A 24,027-nucleotide genomic window follows, 5' to 3' on the forward strand; every position below is an offset into this window, starting at 1 on the left:
ATAAAATGATAAAATAACAAAGTTAGCCTCTAGAAAATGGTATCAAATTCAACATTTCACATACACAATATGCAATATTCTGACAAGAATAATGTTGAACGCCATTGCTCTCCTGCAGCTGCATCTAGCTTAGTTATATTTCGCTTTGAAACCGGTAACAAGTTTACTATCTTACTATTTTCCGCTCTAAGGCTGCATTACAGCTCAGATATTCATGTTGCCTTTACTTACACTAATGTAAACGGTGTACAAAGCTACATGGGGATGGATCTCAACTAGCATTTCTTAATGAATTTAGATATTCTAGGCACATTGTTGTTCGGTGAAGGGAGATTTTCCAAAGGTAAGCAACTTTGCATTAAATTCACTTAAATAGATCTAAAATCAGAAGTACATTTTAACCCACATAATATATCATGAAGTTTCTGCAATTGTGATAGAATCTTAATATAGGTTTATCGAAAATATTTACAATGTGGACAACGTGGTATTTTTATTTTTGAAATATCGCTGGAGACATTTTTAACTATCTTAACCGGCTAGATCGCTAGACCCTTTAGTTTTATTTAGTGTACTACCTACTTACTTATTTAGTGTAATAAACGTTTACTAAACAAGAAGATTTGGGTCTCTTTTTATTTAATTATTGTAATGTTCATATTTGGCTCTTTGGCTAATAAGTTTGCTGACCACTGTCCTATACCAAGTCTTCATGTACGCTGTCCCTCCCTCTCTTTCTTGGTCTAATTTTTCTTTTTATTGATTTTCACGATTTCGACATTATTTCTTTCAATGTGTCCTTAATATCGTATTCTCTGTGCTTTGATTACCGTCGTTATATTTAGTTTATTATATAATTCTTCAAGTTCTTTTTTATTCCTTCTCCATTGCCCATCTATTGTTTTTTGAATATCTTTATCCCATCTTTCTAAAAGGTCTATTTCTGTTTTATATTTACATTAAGCAGTATACTCTTTTATTTGGTTGCTGATGATCTGGATATCTCTCATGATAGACTCTCGCTGCAAGTAATCAGCTATTATCACATTTTCTTCTTCTATTGCGTTGTCTGTATCCTTTATCTGTTTGTTGTACATTGTACATGTATATTCTCATTCTACTAATGCATATATTAGGCTCCTTATGACAATTCTGTTAGCTAGTGTTATCTTTGTTTGGAAACTCAGCTATTGGAAGCTAGTTAATGTATAAAATATACATATAATGCAGCTCAAAAATTGGTAGTCAGAGAAAGTTTATTAATACAAACAAGGAAGCTGGGAAAAGATGTATTTAAGGAAACCTATTAATATGCATATTTAGGAACAATAATTATTAACAAACTAGAAAACTGCAGTGAACAGTTAAAAAATAGTCTTCTTCTTCTTGTGACACTCCTATCGGAGCTTGTAAATCATCAAGGTATCCTGACCTTGTTTACAACTGACCCAAAGAGCTCATTAGTGGTGCAGCCAAACCACTCTCTGAAATTCCGCAACCATGACATTCTTCTATGGCCTGGACTTCGTTTTTCTTCTACTTTTCTTTGCATTATATTTTAAGGTAATGCGTATTTATGGTGACCCAAATCCTCTCATTAGGTGACCCAAATATTCGAGTTTTCTTCGTTTTCACTTCAAGGTTTGTGACTTTTCAACCCAACTTATCTTCAGCATTTGACGGTAGCCCATATCTCGAAAAAGTAGTAAGAAATAGTAAAAAACAACAAAATAGAAGATACTAATTTCTTTCAACAATGAAATGCAACAGCAAATATACATATGAATTAGAAAGAAATTAAAACGTAGAAAGGAAAATTTGAAATCAATACTGTATTACACCAAGTAGTGTTAACTGATTTATTAGTTGCTTCCTTTTCGAAATACGCTCCATAACGATGTGTATTTCCTTAGCAGTGAGGTTGCGTGCATTGATTATGCATATTTAATGTCATAGGAAAGCTACCGAGAATTACGATACCCACTAAACTAACCTGGTATTTTGTTTCGTTCTGTAATTATGTATGCTCTGTTAGGTTATTATTTATAGCTTTGAGTAGTTTTGGTTTATATTACGTTGAACATTGTCTTATATGGTTCACATTTGTGATGAAAATTATTAGTCCGGGGAGTAGCTTTGCATTTTTATAGAAGCTATTAATCAGCTGTGTTAAAGAGGTGGAGTCAGATATGTAGGTATACGTAACGCGTTTCTATATCGGTGCAACCCCCTTACGTATCACCTCTCCGATGAAACCAAGGAGCGATGGCTACCGAGAGCGTATTTAAGACAAGGAAGGAGAATCATGAAATCAGTTCCACTCAGTGTACTAAACTGGGAAGAACTCAAACGGCAGATATGCAATGGAATGAATTGGAACTCTGCCGAGGTGGGCGCGCTCTGTAGTGAAGAGGCGTTCTGCCGGAACTGTTACCGCAGTGAGCGGTAGCTGCCATCTCAAATCCGGAGCTAGCCAGCGCGTCGATACTTGATGAGTCTGAGTGTGTAATTGTGTAGATAGCTAATTCCGTGTAGCGAGATTGCTGTTATATATACTGTGTTGTGTATTGTATAATTCTAATATTGTTATAATATTTTTAATGATAGATATAAATACAATTTCATTTTTTTTGCAAACGTCCGCTTAGGGAGCTTTCTCCGGAACGTGGCGAAGATACAATTATATTTTCTTTTTTCATTTTTAATTTTAAACTGCATATTTATAAATATCCTCAAAATATTTATTTTGGGCCAATCCATGCCAAGTGGTCCAATATAAATTAAGTTGGTTGCTTGACTTTTTTAATATTTTTTATTTTTGTACCTTTTAAACTTCTGTCTATATAGAGTACAAAATTGCATTCATTGTATTTTTTAAAAAAATATTTTGCCTATGGCGGCCATTTTTGTTAAAGCGTATCGATCATTTTCACGGAAAACATGGCTTCGCTCTTTAGCCAATATTTTCACGGAGGTTTGTCCTGGAACAATAACTCAAAAACCAAACTTTTTAAAAAAGTATGCTCTAAAAAAAAGGCCGATAGCATTATTTAATTTCATACCCTTAAGGCCTTAAATGAACCTCAAAATTTGAAAAGGTAAACTTATAAAATGCCATTTTCAGCATTTTTTAACAGCATAAGGCAAGCCGATAATGGATTGTAATTTTATCTGGAAAAGACATAGGTAGATACTTTAAATAAAAAAAGTTTGAGTTTTGAGACTTTTGAGACTGAGTAAATATTTTCAAAAAAAATCTCAAAAAAGTAATTTTTTAAAACATCTCAAAGTTTGACCCCTTATATCTCTGATGGACACGGATAAAATTTGGCTGAATGTTAGCCTGTAGCAAGTAGAATAAGAAGTAAAAATTTGAAGTTGCAGACTTACGTCATATAGGAGTTACAGGCCTGAAAAAATGGCCAAAAATCGAAATGGTCAAAATTTGAGCGTTTGCGGACAGGGTGATTAAAATTCAGATAAACTGTCTAATGAAATAAAAATTAATCTATGTTCACCAGATTTCACAATGAATACAAATTTATACAGGGTGGCCAAAGAAAAGAGTTCGCCTCGATATTTGGCAGTTATTAGATTTTAAGGGAATTAGTCCTGTCGCCAGGGGGGGTACAACGGCCTCCTGTATTCAGATGGACTTACCCAAGTTTTTATTATGCATTTTGGCCCGTAGAACACGAATTTTTTGGGTAACAGTTGATCCGGATGTCGATAAGATTGTTATAAACAAAGAAGTTGAGGAATTACATAACAGCGATTTCTCGTAAAACAAAACATGTTTTTGTATTTTTTGGGCCATTCTAACCAAAAAATGTTCCTACAAGTTTTTTCGTAGGATCCATAGTTTTCGAGATAAACGCGGTTGAACTTTCAAAAAATCGAAAAATTGCAATTTTTTAACCCGAATAACTTTTGATTAAAAATAAAATAGCAATTCTGCTTACCGCATTTGAAAGTTCAAGTCAAATTCTATCGGTTTCGAATATATATATTGCCAAAAATTTATGTGTTTATTGCTAAAAAAAGCTATAAACACATAGTGTTTCCCGTGCCTAATACATGCGTTTACATGCATGCTACGTAGAAATAGCCTCGCTTGCACTTGTACCTACTCTACCTACTCGTTCGATTTTAAATGAGAAATCATTGAAAACATCACTCCAGCACTAGGTGTTTATACTTGTGTTTAACAATAAAATAATAAATTTTTAGCAATGCAAATAACTAAAACCGATATACTTTGACTTGAACTTTCAAATGCGGTAAGCAGAATTGCTATTTTATTTTTTAATCAAAAGTTATTCGGGTACAAAAATTGCAATTTTTCGATTTTTTGAAAGTTCCACCGCATTTATCTCGAAAACTATGCATCCTACGAACAAATTTGTAGAAACACTTTTTGGTTAGAATGGCTCAAAAAATACAAAAATATGTTTTGTTTTGCGAGAAATCGCTGTTATGTAATTCCTCAACTTCTTTGTTTATAACTATAACAATCTTATCGACATCCGGATCAACTGTTACTCAAAAAATTCGTGTTCTACGGGTCAAAATACATAAAAAAAAACTTGGGTAAGTCCATCTGAATACAGGAGGCCGTTGTACCCCCCTGGCGACAGGACTAAATGCCGAAACAGGTCGATTTTTATTTTTAAATTACAATTTTTTTATATTATATTTCATGACATATAGTATATAGTGACATCATCTATCTGGGCGTGATGACGTAATCGATGATTTTTTTAAATGGGAATAAGGGTCGTATGTTATCTCATTTGAAAGAGTGTTCAATTCTCTGTTTAATAATATAAATAAAAATAGAAATAAAAATAGTAAGATAATAAAAAAAAGTAAAAACTAAAAAAGGATACCCAATGGGAGGAAAACAACTTAAAATAATCTGCTATGCGGACGAAGCAATACTAATCTCTAAAAAGTGAAGATGATTTACAACGTATGCTGCACCAATTCAACATAATCGCCAGAAAATTTAACATGTCAATTTCCTCAAAAAAGACAAAATGCATGGTTATAACAGCAGATCCAATAAGATGTAAATTGGAGCTGGAAGGTCAGATAATATAACAAGTAATGGAGTTTAAATACCTAGGCATCACACTATATCTAGCTACGGAAGGCTCAAAACAGAAGTGGAAGATCAAGTGCATAGAGCAAACAGAGCCGCAGGTTGCCTGAATGACACAATATGGAGAAATAAAAATATCGGAAAAGAAATGAAAGGCAGAATTTACAAAACAGTCATCCGACCAATAATGACATTAGCGGCAGAAACACGATCCAACACAGAGAGGACAAAAAGATGGCTCGGAACAGCGGAGATGAAAACCCTTCGAAAAATCGATGTTAAGACTATATGGGACAGAGCTAGAAGTACAGATATACGACGGAGATGCAAGGTGGATAACATTAATAACTGGGTAAGGAACAGAAGAATAGAATGGAATGACCACATACGCCGAATGACAACAAATAGGGTAGTCAGGACAGCGAGAGACGGTTCCACAATCGGAAGACGATCAGTGGGAAGACCACGAAAACGATGGAACGACAACTTACTAGAGGCACATTGAAAAAACAGAGTCATGTCTATAAAAAAGGAAGAAGAAGAAGAAGATACTATAAATAATAATATTATTATTTGTACAAGGTGGCCAATAAAATAATTTTTGAATTAAATTAATTGACAAAGAGAAGAATGTATGTAATTTATTTATATTGTCAACTAATTTAACTGAAAGAAATTTTTTTAGTCACCCTGTATAAACTATGATAATAATATTAATATTACTGAATAGAGAATCAAACACGATTTCCAATGAGATACCACACGATATTCCCATTAAAAAATCATCGATTACGTCATCACGCTCTGATGGATGACGTCACGTAGAATGAAATATATGCCAAAAAATTGCAATATAAAAATAAACCTATTTCGGCATTTCCTTAAAATCTAATAGGTAACTATTGCCAAATATCGAGGTGGATTCTTTTCTTTGGCCCACCCTGTATAAATTTGTATTAATTGTGAAATCTGGTGAAAATAGATTATTTTTATTTCATTAGACAGTTTATTGGAATTTTAATTACCCTGCCCCCAAACGCTCAAATTTTGACCATTTTGATTTTTGGCCATTTTTTCAGGCCTGTCACTCCTATATGACGTAAGATTGCAACTCCAAATTTTTACTCCTTATTCTAATTGCTAGGGGCTAACATTCAGCCAAATTTCAAATTTTTTCATCCGTGTCCATCAGAGATATAAGGGGTCAAACTTTGAGATTTTGCAAAAAAATTACATTTTTGAGATTTTTTTTTGAAAAAATTTACTTAAGTCTCAAAGCTCAAAATTTTTTGTTGTTTAAAGTATGTACGTCTATCTTTTTCAGAAAAAATTACAAACTACTATCGGTTTGCCTTATGTTGTTAAAAAATGCTGAAAATGGCATTTTTTTAAGTTTACCTTTTCAAAATTTGAGGTTCATTTAAGACCTTCAGGATAGTTTGAAATTAAACAATGCTATAGGCCGTTTTTTTAGAACATACTTCTCTAAAAAGTTTGGTTTTTGATTTTTTGTTCTGGGACAAACCTCAGTGAAAATATTGGCTATAGAGCAAAGTTATGTTTTGAATGCGATCCAATGAATGCGATTTTGTGCTTTCTATTGGGACCGTCCAAGTTCGGAAAAGCGACACCTGGTTTCTACGCTCTACACTTTTATTCGCACTTTTAATTATATTGGCCAATCATATGGTCCTGTTTACTGGATAATTGTCAAGGCCATAGTCCAAAAAAAATAATAAAAAGAAAAAATAAGATTTAGGTTATGTTATTAAAACGTAAACAATTGTATGTAGTAAATAAAATTAGTTATTAAAATGCAGTTCTGCAAGCAAAATACAATTAATTAAATTTACCTTTTTTTTTGTTCTGATTCTGGCCTTGGTTAAATTTACCTTTAATTGCATATCATATCAATATTTTGGAGCAATATATAATTTTTGTCCTTCAATGACAGTAGTTATGAAATGTACGTCAATTTGACAATTTCAATTGACATGAATTATTTAAAACAGTTGCAATATTTCTCCGTTATTCGCGCACGATCGTTTCGCGTATCCCTTCCAAGTACTTGCACACCGCGAATAAACTGAAATTTAAAAGGTATAAAAATAAAAAATATTAAAAATAGTCAAGCAACCACCTTTGGAGCACTTGGCTTGGATTGACCCTTTTATTTTAACCTGTGCTTTACTAAGTCTGATATTTTGGTACAGTTGAATAGTTAACTTGGCAAATAAATAAACTTGACAGCATGGCGAAGAATCTACATTTCATTTTGATTGAGTATCAACAAAGAACACGGGTGGGATCACGATGAGTAGAATTCTATTTTACTGACGTCACAAAACGAATTTTACAAACGACGGTTTCTAGGCAACGTGACGTCAGCAAAATAGAATTCTACTCATCGTGATCCCACCCCACGTATACAAATAGAAGTGTAGAGGTCCCTTCGCATTATTTGGGATGGCACTAATTTGCATATTATTGCACTGTATAGAAATCAAAATTTGTTTCTTCTAAACCTAAAAGCTTCTTCCTAAGTCACTTCTTTAAGTACCATCTCCGCGACGAAGGTTGACAATCATCATGACTATTTCGACCTTCGAGGCAGCTGCTCTGAAAAGTTGCTTAGAGCTGCAATCAAACCATTCTCTCAGGCCTCAGATTTCTCAACCAGGAAACGCGTCTCCTTTCTACGCTTTTCCTACCTAAGCCACGCCTTGGCATTAAATAATTTCGATAGTCAGTAAAATGTTGCTTTTAGTCAAGTCTGTAAAAAGTACCCCGCACAAACTCTACGGAAATTAGGTCCCAGTGGATTTAGTTCATACTTTGGGAAAATACTCTTTCAAGCATTATGATAAAAAGTTCTCAGTGGCACATCTCGATCGTATGGAGGATTTTCAAGATATAGAAGCACAAACTCGGAAAATTATAAGATTTACCGGGTATTGCAATTTCCTGAGTTACTGGTTATCTGGCAACATGTAGAAGTTTGGATTAAATAAAAGTACTAGTAGTCTAGCATTTTTTTCTGGCTATCCAATGACGACCTTTACTTTGACCTTGACCTTCAACGTACGTCATCTTCTAGAGTTTGGAGGGGTTTCAGTATTAAATTGATATAAACAGGTTACTCATGGGTTTTTCGGATGGCTAAACACGAATATTCCATCAGAATTGACCTTCAGAGGACGTGGTGGCCAGGGCCACTGCAAGAGACGTCATATTTTAGAGTTTAGACGGTTTTCGGCCTTAATTTGCTGCAAATGAGTTACTAGAGGGTTTTTTTGAGGTCGCTAAATACGAATATGCCACAAGAACCGACTCCCGGAGCACTTGGTTTCCAAGGTCAATGAAAGGGGCTCCTGGAGTTTCGACGGTTTTGGTACTACATTAATGTAAACGGATTACTCATAGATTTTTGAGTCGTTTTGAGTACCTGGTGCCAAAGTCACGTCATGCTTTGGAGATTCGAGAGCTTTCGGTACTAAATTAATGTAAACTGATTACTCACAGGTTTTTGGGGCTGCCATGAGTAATCCATTCGTATCAATTTAATGCCGAAAACTCTCTAAACTCGAGAAGATGAATAACCTTAGGCACCAGGTGCTCCGTGGGTTGGATCTGACGGCGCATTAGCGTTCAGCGACCCCAAAAAGACATGAGTATCCGTTTTTATCAATTTAATACCTAAAACCCTCGAAACTCCAGAAGATGACGTGCCGTATGCACAATTGAATTCATGGGTCGGATCTGATAGTGTATGCATGTTGTACAACCCCAAAGACCTAAGAGTAATCCATTTGATTCCTCCATTTGATTCCTCCGAAACTTCAGAAGATAACCTGTCTTAGCCATAAGCTGCTCCTTTGTCTGTGCTGATCACGTATTCGTGTTCAGCAAACCCAAAAACCTATAACTAATCCGTTTGCATTAACGTAGTACCAAAGACCCTCGAAACTCCAGGAGTCCCTTTTATTGACCTTGGAAACCAGGTGCTCGGGAAGTCGGTTCTGGTGGCATATTCGTGTTTAGCGATCTCAAAAAAGCTCCAGTAATTGATTTGCATCAATTAAGTGTCGAAAACCATCAAAACTCTAGAAGTTGACGTCCCTTACAGTGGCCCTGGCCACCACGTGCTCCGGAGGTCAATTCTGATGGCATATTCGTATTTAGCGATCCCAAAAACCCGTGAGTAATCTGTTTATATCAAATAAAGGGTGTCGGGAGAAAATCATGGATGTCACCAAGAAATGATTTTGAGAAAAATGAATTTTAAAGTTATAAGACTATTTACGACAAAAAAAAATGTGTTGGGAGGTATTAAAGATAAACGTAATGATAGAAAAATGTATTGATAATATAAACTAATGTAAACAAAGCATAAGAGTTAAATTGTTTTTAAAAAATAAAAAATTTGTCGCGTAATGTCCAATTTTTAAAGAAGAAAACAATGGATGTCACCAAGTACAGGCGTTTAGTCACAGGATTACTCCTGTTTTGTTTTTGCTTTTTGTTCTCTGCTTTTCATCTGAAACAAAATAAAACATTTTAGTTAAAAAATCGTTTTTTTAATTATTTTCTTCATAACCTCGTACATCCTTCCCTTTTTTTTTCTCTTTCCATCAGTCTTTTCACTATTAGCCATTATGAGATAATATTATATTGAACTTACACTAAACAATACTGTACAGTTTTCGCAGTTATAAAACAATCTGCTGCTCTGTTGTTATAATTTGTAAACAAACTAACGACTAACCTATCTAACACGTGTGTATTACAAATCAACCGAAATAGCTATTTGTATAACAAGGGAGGAAAGTGCTACTTTTCCTCCCGAGAATGAAGTTTACTGCCCGACGCGTAGCGGAGGGCAGTAATCATTCAAGGGAGGAAAAGGCACTTTACTCCCATGTTATACATATGGTTTTTCCACCTTCCTCAAATAACAAGTCATTTTTTTATTTTTACTTAATTTATTTATGTATCTAACCAACAACATTTATTAGAACTAAAACTAACAGATAGGTACAATATAACTGTCAACTGTCAAATATAAGTCAAATTATTAATGTAAACATTGTTAAATCAGAATAAAAATTTACTGTTTTTTACCATTCTGCAAAATACAAAATGTTTTTAAATAAACGTTAAAATGTATAGATACTTACGTAATAGAAAATAGATATTGTACAGAGCGTCAATAAGTTATATTTCATGAATGAAATACCATGACGTCACTTTTACTTTTCCTCCCTAGGGAGGAAAAATATTTTCCTCCCTAGGGAGGAAAAGTACAACTTTGCTCCCTACAATCAGGTCCGGAAAAGTATACTTTCGGTAGAGGTAGGTGGAAAAATATATATTTTACTACGCAGCGTGCCGACGTGGCAAGTGATATTGCTTGGGTGACAATCATTGTTTTCACCCAATTACGCGTGGACAAATATCGTTTTCTCTCGACATGGTCAATTTAAAAGGCTTAAAATCTCTGAACATTGAATGTTTTCTACCTATTTGAAGGAATGATGTGATAGTATTCGTTAAAATCTAGAGAATGACGTATTTACCTAAATATCACCCAATTGGTGACATCCATGATTTTCTCCCGACACCCTTCAAATTAATGCCAAAACCCTTGAAACTATAGAAGATGACGTCCGTTGAAGGTCAAGGTCAAAGTAAAGTTCGCCACTGGATAGCCAGGAAAAAATTCTAAACTGGTAGTACTTTTCTTTGATCCAAACTTCTACATGTTGCCAGATAACCAGTAACTTAGGGAATTGGAATACCCAGTAAATCTTATAATTTTCCGAGTTTGTGTTTCTATATTTTGAAAATCCTCCATACGATCGAGTTGTGCCCATGAGAACTTTTCATCTCAATGCTTCAAAGTGTATTTTCCCAAAGTAAATCCACTGGAGCCTAATTTCCATAAGGTTTGTGCGGGGTACTTTTCGCAAAATGTTGGAAGGTATTTATTTTGTAGGAAAATTTTAACATTTGATATTAATACAAGCTTCAGTCTACAAATGCTCATGACTTTTGATGTAATATAATTTTCAACAGTGTAGAATTTCCATTGAGTTTTCTATAACCCGTTTGACGATTAATCCTGGTATATATTATTATATATACTATATACATAAAATATTGACATAAATTAACAATTATTTAAGCGGAAAGCAATCATAGCCTGATTTATATTTCCAGTAAAATTTTCTATAAATAATTACAATATCGGACATACAGTTTTAAACCATATTCCGAACTAGTTATAAATTTCAATCCATCTAAAAGTTCTTCAAATTACGCTGCTTTGATGTTATACTACTACCGAGAAACTTTTCAATTAAACATTTATTAATTTTTGTGTCAGTTTCTACTTATTTATAAAATTGAGTTAAATTTTTACCCGAGCAAGACATCTTATTTACTTAAATGGGAAATCGGGTTTTCCTTGCCCTTCAGTGCAGTTATTTATGCCTTACTATGTATAAATATCTTATGCCCGGTTGCATCAACAGATCTTGAGCTTAAGTCGAGAATATCATAAGAATTAATATAATATAATTATACTCTGGGCTAATAGGGAACTTGCATAAATTTTTAAATTCGGAAAAAATGTTATAATCACAACAGAACATAATTTAAAACATGTATCAAAGATAAAAAAGTTTTGTTTGTCTTTCGTTTGGCCCCTAAAGACGATTAAAAATTCAAATTAAAACAGGTGGTCCAAAACGCATCGTGACGTCACTTGGTTTTACATTTATATTTTTCCAATAAAGTAAACAGAATTTTAAATTAGACGTTATTAACTTCAGTAGAAAATACATTTATGTGACGTTACAAGTGTTTTTGATCGTTTGACCTATTCATAGAAAATTTGTACTTTTACAAAATGGTTTTATTTCCAATAGTAAACCTTCGTTCCTTTCCTTCAAAAACAGTATAAAACTACAATTTTAACAAACTGGTATATATTACTACAATGACATACGATAAATATCATTAGAATATAAATATTTTTGACTTATTCCACGACGATCAGCTTTCTACTACTTTCTAAAATGTTTTAATTAAAACAATACGAAAAATTAAAAAAATAGAAGAATAAAACACACGCAAACACATTGAAAAATGAAACCAAAGAAATTATTTCTGAACAATTGTTGAATAAATTTTAACTAAATACGTATTTTCTGTAAAAAAAAAATAAATATACTTACAATCATAAAATGCATAAAAAAAATAAAAAAAGAATGTGTGTGTATTTTGTAAGCACGTAAGAAGTTATACTTCTATTATATAATGTCAACGAAATAAATATACTTAACAGTTATAATACAAAAAATTAACAATAATTACCAAAAAATAACCAAAACTTAACAATGCCAAAAATAAAAAAAAAGAATATGAATCGTCCGGGATTTGAACCCCCGCGATTTCGCGATCTCTCGATCTCTGGTCCAATGCCCTACCAACCAGGCTATCAAGGCGCCTGTTATTGACGTTTCGTATATACATAATTACACATCAAGGTGACAAGTGAAATATAAAAATAGACATTTTATTATTTTACGCCCAAGGAAGACAAATCCAAAGACACAAAAATTATAATAAATAATACATTTACTAAAAAATACTAAGGTGAGTCGGGGTAAGATCGAATCTGGGGGAAGACCGTCCACAGTCGCTGTAACTCGGATTACTTCGTAAAATCACGTCACCGGTAGTGCTTTCGCTTGCTTTACGGATTAGTTGGATGGTACCAAAGTTGGAGCGTGCTTACTTACACTTATTTTAGGAAGTGAATATCCTTAGATTTAGTGTGTTTTTTTAACTAAATTTAGCTATTCGGTCTTGCCCCACAGAAAATAAATCCTTATTCGAGGTGAACACATTGAATGATGAATACCTGGTAAAATGCTTAAAACATAAGCATAACAGTGCCCAGTTTTTTTGGCCCGAGCAACCCGACGAAGATACTGTAACGAAAGATACAATTGTAATGATTTTACCAGAACCTGAGAAAGATCGTCGAGGCTCATATATGACTTTCAATATTGAATTTTCTGGCATGAACTTGTGCTAAAATTATTAATGTTGTATTTTTTAAGTTTCACCAGAAATTACTTTTTATTTTGTAGTTACTTAAGCACACATTTAGTTATAATGGGACTTTCCTTTATGTCCAGTTTTGTTCATAAGCATTACATTATTTCTTGTTACATACTGACTTAAATAAAATACTAAATTACTGCCATCGTTTGCACCGACAATTTATTTTCTCATTGGGGAAGACCGGAATTCGAACTTCCACCTTATTAGGACAAATGAATGTTCTGTACAATTTTGACCTCTTGTTCGGTCTTGCCCCATAAGTAGGTATAAGATCGGACACTGATTATATATTATTATTTTTAATATTTCAGTAATACGGTTTTGTTAACTATAAATCTAACCTTATAGATGAATAGAGTATGTCTTGAAAGTAGAGTATGCATATTATTATAATTCTATGCCTAATTTTCATTTTACAATTGTCAGACAAATTTCATGTTTACATTTTTTGGTGCGATCTTACCCCGACTCACCTTAATATATTATTTTAATGGCTTATTTGCGCTGATACATAATTTGAAAGATTAGCAACGAACAAAATACTATTGAACGTAAAGAAATCAATTATTAATCACCTAGGTAGATCTTGGCCATAGAAGTAAGTTGCTTTAAACTGCAGTTAAATATATCGCAGTAAATAATTTATTAGGCATTATAATAGCTGCACATGACGAATAGAGGAGAATTCAACATAAGGTTAGTTCCAGCTTGTGTATTTCTGAATGTAATCGAATTTCTTACTGGATAAAACGGATAAGATTATAATAAATATACAATAAAATGTTTTAATAATACTCACCTTACTCCTGAGGAAGACAAATCCAAAGACACAAAAATTATAATACATATATTTACCAAAAACACTAATATATTCTTTTCACACCTTTTCTTGCACTGATATACCTTTTTACAGAACTAGAAAGATTTAGCAACTAAACGCCATACTGTCTGTGTGCGCATGCGCGCAGTATTATGAAATTTTACTCTCAATCGCGCCTAAAGAAGTATAACTTCAAAAATAAAAATTTGCATTGGGAATTGAACCTGCGTCTATCAGGTTTAGATTATTTTAAACTCACCCCACGCAGAATTTAACTACCGAGACACACCGAGACATGAGAATGAAGTGAAAAGATATATGTACCTAGCAACTAAACGTTTTAAAATTTTTTTGACAGTTGCTTATTCTGTTAGTTTAATAAAATAAGTTTGATTCTTGTGGAATCAAAATACGACAAAATATAGACTAAAAAGCAATATATTAGATGGAGCTTTTTGTTGGTAATCAAATTATGTAAATAAAAGCATTACCTACTAGCTAGGTAGGTAAATTTTCCAAATAGGTATTTACCTAATTTGTAATTTTTAATTACAATACTGAAACATTTACAATAAGGAACAGTAGTGAATAAATCACTACAATTATGAACTTGCTTTTTGTCACTCTCCTCACAACAATAAAAACTAATATACACAACATTTTGTTTATCCAGAAGCTCTATTTGAACAATTATTGACAGATGATTTTAACACCCAATCAGATCCCTCATAACGTTTCATACCTTTACAAATGAGAAATAGACCAGGGCGCATCTGTAAAAATATTAGTACATTTGGACGTTGAGAGGTGACTCAAATTTTTTTGCAGAAATTGCTTGAAAATAACTCAAATAATAATATTTGAGTTATCCTCCCTCTCAAAAAGGCCCGGAACATCGTTTAAATAATCAAAATGTCAAAAAATGAAGGAAAAATTCGATTTTTTTTCTTCGTTTTTTGATAATAACTTTAAAAGTATTCATTTTCGAGAAAAGTTGTACTGACATAAAAATTGCGCAATTAAATTTCCTACAATATATAATTGGTTGAAAATTTAGAAAATAGTCACCCTTGTTGAAAAAACCATACAAAAACAAGTATTCGCGTTTTACGTTTTTCAACCATTTATGCTACACTTAGGACCTTCATGTTTCACCCAGAAAAATTTTATGATACAGTAAAACAACACTGTAAATTTCATTAAGATTGTTTCAATAGATTTTGCAAAATAAATTATGCAATCCAGCTTTCGCAAAAAAAATTCATTTTTTCAAACTGTTACAGGACTGAAAATAAAGCAGATAGCAAGTTCAATTTTTTTTTGCATATAGAAGTGTACTGTACCTTTCATTTGCAATTTGCAATATTAAAATCGATTAACTACCACGGCATCAGGAATTTTTTTAAATAAACATAAATTATTGGTGCTACGCGCAGGACAGCGGATAGTTTGCTCTGATTGGGCATTCCAGTGACCTTTGATAATGATTGATACATTTTAATTTTTATTAAATTTCGATATAAATAAATAAATTAGATTATTGCAAAATAAAAACACATACTCTGCCCTTTGAAATAACACTTTTTTTAGCAAAAACTTTCTTTGTTCATATATTTTAACTTAGAGAATAAAAGTTTATTATTTTTAAACATATGCAATTGTTTAAACAATATTTCACAAACAATAATAAGATTAGTTTGATTTTTGTGGAATTAAAATATTAAAATACAACAAAATATAGAGTAAGAAAATAATATAATAAATAAAGGTTGGAATAAATTTTGGTGGAAATCAACTGGTGTGAATCGAACACCGCTGTTCTGCGGGTAGCACCAAAAATTATTGTGTATTTAAAAAATTTCCTGACGCCTTGGTAATTAATCGATTTTAATTCTGCAAACTGAAAATGAAGGGTACAGTACACTTCTATAAGCAACGAAAAATTTAACTTGCTATCTGCTTTATTTTCAGTCCTGCAACATTTTAAAAAAATGAATTTTTTTTGCGAAAGCTGGATTGCAAAATTTATTTTACAAAATCTATTAAATCGATCTTAATGAAATTTATAGTGTTGTTTTTCTATATCATAGAGTTTTTCTGGGTAAAATATGAAGGTCCTAAATGTAGCATAAATGGTTGAAAAACGTAAAATGCGAATACTTGTTTTTGTATGGGGTTTTCCGCAATTATTGCTATTTTGCAACAAGGGTGACTATTTTTTAAATTTCTAGCCAGTTCTGTATTAGAGTAAATTTAATTACGCAACTTTTATGCTAGTACAACTTTTCTCAAAAATGAATAGTTTTAAAGTTATAATCAAAAAACCAATAAAAAAATCGAATTTTTCCTTCATATTTTGACATTTTGATTATTTAAACAACGTTCCGGACCATTTTGTGTGGGAGGACAACTCAAATATTATTATTTGAGTTACTTTCAAGCAATTTCTGCAAAAAAATTTGAGTTACCTCTCAACGTCCATCTCAAAACAGATGCGTCCTGGACTAAAAAGTCATTACTTATTACCAAATTCTGTAGAGTCACAATACAGTAGTTATTAAATGCATACTACTTCGCTTTTTCGCATACTACTCGATTATCAAACTTTTTAATGAAACAATAAATAATGCTTGTTCGATATGTCTATATGTCTATCCTACCTGTATGATCGCTGCGTGGAGTTTCCGTATCGGATTCGTGCATCGCTTAATTTCAGGAATTTGTAGGAGAGCTTGAACTCGAACTTATTTCCGGAGTTTTGCTGAAAATAAAACTAATATTAAAGCAATTTATGGACAACGTTTCTCTATGAAAACATGTAAGAGATATATCGGTGGTATGCCGACAAATTAAAATTTAAAAGTATGAAAAAGTGATACATCGCAGGAGTAGAAGTGCTTTTTGAAATAATTGATTAAAAAGATTTTAATTAGGTTTTACATTCTGCGTTCTCGCTTCCCACACAAAAAGTATGTAACATAAATAGATCAAAATATTTAGCGTATGCCTGTATGTAATATAGGTAGGATGTAGTAATAAAGCAATTTATAAAGAAATAATGTTTAAAACAAAAATCACTCAATAAAAAAAAAATCGACCCAGACATTTGTTGAAATTGTATTATTGTTTTTTTATCTGCTTCTCCATGCGATTATGCGATAATTCTTTATGGGAAAAGCCTATCTCGAAACTTGGTATACAGTTTCCTCTTTGTCAAAGGAAAAATACGGTCAATGCATTGAAGCATTTATAGTTCAATAAAAATAATAGTCTTGCAGAAATAAATAGACAAGTGTTAGATAAATGATCGGATAGCTCAGCAGGACGAGCGGTTGGCGTCACATCATTTTGCCGTGATGAATGCGATTTCAATCCCCAGCCAGGTCAACGGAAAACAAAAAGGCTAACGCGTCAGTATAAAATTCATTAGAATCTTAATTATAGACTGGAATATGCTGGCGTCTGATTGGCTTATGAGGGAGCAGTACGGCAAGGGATACGGGCTTGCGGCTCAGTTATACTCCCAACAGATCCCTACCGGAAGGGCGTTGGCGGCTAAATACTGGTGTATATAATATAATTTATTACCAGATTTTAATTAAGTAATAATACACTCCTTCTTGTAATAGATGAAACAAAAAATAAATAATATGAAACTGAATTAGATGAATTTGAAAATAAGTATTATGATGGTGTATCCAGAGCAGATAATTTAATAAAAAATCATACATTTAATCATCAACAAGCAGATAGTTTAGGCCTGGATCCCGCATACCAAAAAAAAGTTGATTAATAGCAATCTGAAAATTTGTTAAAAGCTTAACGGTGTCTAGCCGGAAAAACTTTGATGTATGGGAACATTGGAACAGGGGAAGATTTAATTGTGGAACAGGTTAAAAATTTGTATTTTGTCGGACATAATTTCCAATTGATTTGTTACCCTTTCATTAAACTCTCATGTAAAAATTAGACTGGAACTTATCACCAACTGGGCATTTTTATAAGTCCGACACGTAGAACATGCCAAATGACAGGAGTTATGTTGGTCATACGTAGCAGTCTGATTTTTGCATAAGAGTTTAATGAAAGAGTAACAAATCAATTGGAAGTTCTGTTCGACAAAATACATGAGACGTTTTCGTAGTCTGACGTTCCAAATTTTTAACCTGTTCCACAATTAAAACTTCCCCTGTTCCAGTGTTCCCGTACATCAAATTTTGTCCGACTAGACACCGTTAAGCTATTAACAAATTTTCAGCTTGCTATTAATCAACTTTTTTTGGTACGCGGGATCCGGGCCTAGTTGTAGTTCAATACATTTACAAGGTTCACAAGATATTTATTTGCCACTTATTGATTAACCATAATTCAATGGAAGCTCAGAAAAGTAGCTCGAGCTTCATGACATATTCATATTATAGTACCTATTCATAAAATTTACAAATATGTTTGATTCATTATATTATACTGCTAATAGAGCAGACAGAGAGTTCTTTTAGAACATACAAATATAGTGTGTTAAATTTGTGATTTGAGATCCATCTCTAGTAGAAGTGACAAGGTGTGTTTAAATCGCTCCGTGGTTTCAACTCAATTTTTGGGTCATACGAGTGTTTTAAACGCTAATAAATTAATGGTGAATGTGCTTAAAGGTATAGAAATTGGTGAGAAGAATAAATATAGTTTTTGAAAACTGTAAGTACAAAATATATAATAATATTTAATAATCTGTACAAACTTTTCGGATACCAAAGAAAAAAATAGTAAACAGTAAGTAATTAACTAGTTAATATAGAGGTGGAGGAACTTGTCCTCAAAGAGTTCCAAAATAACTTTCGGTGTAACATTATATTATTTAAATTTAATAGACAATATAGAGGTGGACAAACCTATCCTCGAAGCGTTCCAAAATAACTTTCGGTGTTACATTGTATTTAACTTTAGTCGACCTCAAATTACGTAGCTAATAAATGGTACTGAGAAGAACTGAGCCTCTGCAGGGTTGAACTGGGTGAAAGTTCTTATCGCGGTACGCGAATTCGGATAAACACTCTATTCGCTGGTTTAAAATAAGTTCGTGAAATAACAAGGAAAATGGAGAAAATGATGGAGGAAATAATGAAAAATTGGAAAGTATGGAAGACAGAGACATCAGGATGGAAAAGAAAATAGATAGCCTACAGTCGGAAGTAGAAAATATTAAGAAAGAATACCGGGTAATCAAAGAAGAAAATAGAGAACTAAAGAAAGAACTGAAAATGCAAGAAAGCAGGATAAATGACCTAGAAAGAGAAATAAGAAAAAAGAAAATAATAATCTTCGGGATTGGGGAAACAGAAAATGAGGATACATCCATTATGAAAAAGGAAAGCCAGAAAGTTATAGAAAAACTGGATATCGAACTTGATGAAAAAAAAGATATAAGTGAAATTAGAAGAATTGGAAAGAAAACGGCAAATAAAACACGACCGATGCTAATAGAGCTAACAGATTGGAATAAAAAAGGGAAATAATCAAGGCAACTCATAAATTAAAGGGAACTAACATATTCATAGATGAAGACTACCCCAAAGAAATTCAGATTCAGAGAGGAATGCTACGAAAACAGATGAAAGAAGCGAACGAAAAAGGATATAAGGCAAATATAGTATACAACAAATTGTACATAAATGATGAAATTTATACAGCAAAGAGCTTAGGTTATGAACAAGAGGAGCAACAAGTCGTAATAGATAGCGATAAGAAATATAATGCAAGATCAAAATCAGGAAGAACATACAGCGAAAGGTCACCTGAGATGGGAAAAACGGAAAGGTCTCCTGAGATACGCAACAAATACCCAAGAACAATCCATTCAAAAAACTAATTAGCGAATCGGACGGAGAGACGTTGATGACGACCAGGCAAGGACATGGAACATCCAGTACTACGAAGGAACAAATAAAGAGGACAACTAATAACAAGGAAAATAATAGAGAGAAGAACAAAACAAGAGTGACAAAAACTATTAAACTAGGAACCTGGAACATCAAAACCTTGTATAACAAAGAGAAGGAACTAGAAATGGAATTTGAAAAGGCAAATTTAGATTTTCTTGCATTGACAGAAACTAAGAAGAAAGGCAAAGGAGAAATAGAGCTAGAAAATGGACATTTGCTATTATACAGTGGGGTCGACACAATAGAAAGAGCTGCATCAGGAGTAGGATGCATCATACACTCCAGAAATAGAAAGTTTGTAAAAAAGTGGGAGGCCATATCCGACAGAATAATGGTAATTGAATTTAAATGCAATGAACAAAACAAAAGTATAATAGTGGCGTATGGGCCGAACGAAGACGAAAGAGCAGAACGAAAAGATGTTTTCTGGGAAGAACTATCAATAGCGACCGAAGGAAGTAAAGGATCCATATTAGTAGCGGGATACCTTAATGGGAGAGTAGGGCAGAGATATCATGAGTACAAGACAGTAATTGGAATACATGGGAAAAAAAGAGAAATAATAATGGCAAGAGACTACTCGACTACTGTCAAATACACAATTTAATACCTACACCCGAGAGGGTAGAAGGTCTAAAGATTATATACATATATATATATATATATATATATATATATATATATATATATATATATATATATATATATATATATATATATATGAAAGAACGGCAATTGCATTTTATTACACTTCGACCACCACCGGTATTCTACACGACGTGTTTCGCAGGTTATGTCAACCGCTCGTCAGGAACACCTAGGTGACAAAGAGGTATCTTTTGTCGTTTCATAGTCTTTTATCAAGACTTTGAATTCACATGGTCACGGCCGCTACGGAAAGGATTTCTTCTGTACACCAGAGAAATCCTTTCGTTTATTTCATATATATATATATATATATATATATATATATATATATATATATATATATATATATATATATATATATATATATATATATATATATATATATATATATATATATATATATATATATATATATATATATATATATATATAAATTTGTGATTTTTTGGAGTTTTTCACACAAAAGTATACTATTTTTATGCATTATATTGTAGATATTTTACAATACATCAACATATTAATTTAAGTTTATATTATGTGTGTATATCCCTGCCCCACATATGCGCTCATATCGTTCGCCGCTACGTGGAAGATCAAGGCGCGAAACAGGAGAGCAGAGTCGAATATCACCATCAGCAGCCGTAAGACGTGTTTGTGCCTAGTAACAAAAGCTAACCATCGTTTTGTAAGTGTTATCAATAAAGTTATTCACAAATTCACTATAAACGTATTATTAAGACGAAGACGTGCAGATCTAGAGGACAACGACGAATAAAGAAAAATCCCAAAGACCTACAATATATGTTTAGAAATCGAAGTACAGCTTACGAAAATATTTACTTACACCTCGGCTCTTTGAAAAATTAAGCCGGAAAAACAGCAATTGAAAAACAAAAAAAAAAACACACACACACACACACAGAAAACAAAAAAGTTTATAATACGTTGATTATAAGAATTATCTTTAAGGGGCCCTGTTGAAGGAAAACTCGCTGATAAAAGAATTCTTATATGATACGCTATGTAGGTATTAGAGAATTTGGAGGAAGCCAAAGAGAGAGATACCTCACAAAAATTAAAAATAAACAAAGAAACCAAAGAATGTTTTGAAGATAGTAATTTACGTAACAAGTTCCGAAAGTGATATTTTACGAGACGAGTAGGAAGTTTCCAGGGCAAGCCGTAGGCGAGTCCTGGAATCCTGTGTCTCGTAAAATCACTTTTGGATCGTGTTACGTACAATATTTTTTCTGCAGCCGTTTTGTATGTAAAAGGAATATATGGATAAACTTTACTTATGAACTTTTATTAAACACTTTAAATTTACTCTCGTGAATTCAACATTAGAAAAATCTACTTATGAATAATAATAACACAATTATTTATAACAATTATTTACATTGATATTTAGTTTTCCTAATCTCATCTGGAATCATCTCGGCTTCACTTTCACTGCTGATTTCCATCTCTTGGAATTGAAAAACGAAAAACAGCAAAAACACACACGAATCTTAAATGACAAGCGTTGTCATAATAAAATACAAAGTTGATGTTATTGTCAAAGCCGCTACCCAAAATCGTCCCGAAAGTAAAAAAAGCGTCCGGAAAGTGAAAAAATTAGTCCCGAAAATAACTACTTTCGGTACGAGTTGTGTAAAATGGTACTTTCGATTTAATAAATCATACCGAAAGTTTTATTTTCGGGACGGCTGCGGCTGCAGAAAAAATTTATTTCCAGAGTTTTGCTGACAATAAAACTAATATTACAGTAATTTATGGACCACGTCCATCTATGAAAACATGTTAGAGATATATCGGTGGTATGCACGACAAATTGAAAAATTGAAAATTAAAAGTATGAAAAAGTGATGGGTGTTTTAAATATATCGCAGATGTATCAAAAATGGTAGAAAACAGGCCTCTTGGTTGAAGAATATCAGGGAGTGGGCAGGAATAAAGAGAGCAGAGCAACTATTTAGAATAGCTACAGACCGAGACGGTTTCACCATGTTAATCGCCAACGTCAACGGGACTTGATAGGTCAGGTTAAGAAGAAGAAGAATAACCAAAAACAACCACCGGGAATGCTTCTCAAAAGATCTGCAGCATGTTTTCTACAAATTATCAAGGTTCTAAAACTGCAAACCCATCAACAGAATGTAACAGGTAAATAAAATCAGAGTCAGATCACTTACAATTTCCTACACAATACATATGCAACACAGAATAGACAAACTTGCTTTACATAATCACAACTATGATACAGATTATGCAAACAAATAACACAAAATAACGCAGAAAATAGTCAGAATTTGATATTCCTAGGGTAATAACACGAACCTCAGATTTTTGAAGTTATACTTCTTTAGGCGCGATTGAGAGTAAAATATTTCATAAATCTGCGCGCATGCGCACACAGACAGTATGACGTTTAGTTGCTAATCTCTCAAATTATGTATCAGGGCAAATAAGCCATTAAAATAATATATTAGTGTTTTTTAGTAAATGTATTATTTATTATATTTTGTGTCTTTTGATTTGTCTGCCTTGGGCGTAAAATAATAAAACATCTATTTTTATATTTCACTTGTCACCGTGATGTGTAATTATGTATATCTGAAACGTCAGTAACATGCGCCTTGATGGCCTGGTTGGTAGAGCATTGGACCAGAGATCGAGAAATCGCGAGATTGCGGGATCAACTCCCGGACGCTTCATACTTTTTTCTTTTTTTTTTTTTAATATTTGGCATTGTTAAATTTTGGTTAATTTTTGGTAATTATTGTTAATTTTTTGTATTGTAACTAAGTGTCTTTATTTCGTTGAAATTATATAATACAACTATAACTCCTTACGTGCGTACAAAGTACACACACATTCTTTTTTTTAACCATACACATGTTGTTGCCTACAAAATCAAGGCCAATTATGCCAGTTTTAAAAACGCATAAAAATGATGACAGTTCATATGCCCTAAAATTAATTTAATCGGAAAGGCGCAAAATGTCGCCTGTCAAAATTTTCAATGTGTTTTAAATGTATTATATTTAAAATGTATTATATTTTAAATGTATGATATTCATTTTTTTCGAATCCTGATAAAACTAATAAGTACTTTTGAAAAATTAAAACGCAGAATGATATTCATTATTTTCGAATCCTGATAAAACTAATAAGTATTTTTGAAAAATTAAAACGCAGAATGAAAGACTACGTTATTACCGTCGAAAGTCCCTTAGAATAAATAAAAAGTTTCTTTTGAATGACATATTTGCAATTAAAAATCACACTTTTTTTAATGGCATCGACTTTATATCAATCAGCCAGTCACAACATGAGGTATCTAGTGTCATGTGTAGTATGTGTGTTGAGTAAGTGTCTTG

The 24,027-nt window shown here is 32.6% G+C and overlaps 1 protein-coding gene across 1 annotated transcript in view; it reads right to left on the minus strand.

Annotated features, from left to right (window-relative positions):
* Positions 1 to 24,027, minus strand: part of LOC126889755 (uncharacterized) — a 1,061,577-nt gene that overhangs the window by 102,819 nt on the left and 934,731 nt on the right. Inside the window, exon 5 of the mRNA XM_050658328.1 lies at positions 16,718 to 16,818. Within this exon, the coding sequence (XP_050514285.1) occupies positions 16,718 to 16,818 (101 nt within the window). The remainder of the gene's footprint in view (positions 1 to 16,717; positions 16,819 to 24,027) is intronic.

This window comes from Diabrotica virgifera, chromosome 8, assembly GCF_917563875.1.
Source record: "Diabrotica virgifera virgifera chromosome 8, PGI_DIABVI_V3a".
NCBI classification, from domain to species: domain Eukaryota; kingdom Metazoa; phylum Arthropoda; class Insecta; order Coleoptera; family Chrysomelidae; genus Diabrotica; species Diabrotica virgifera.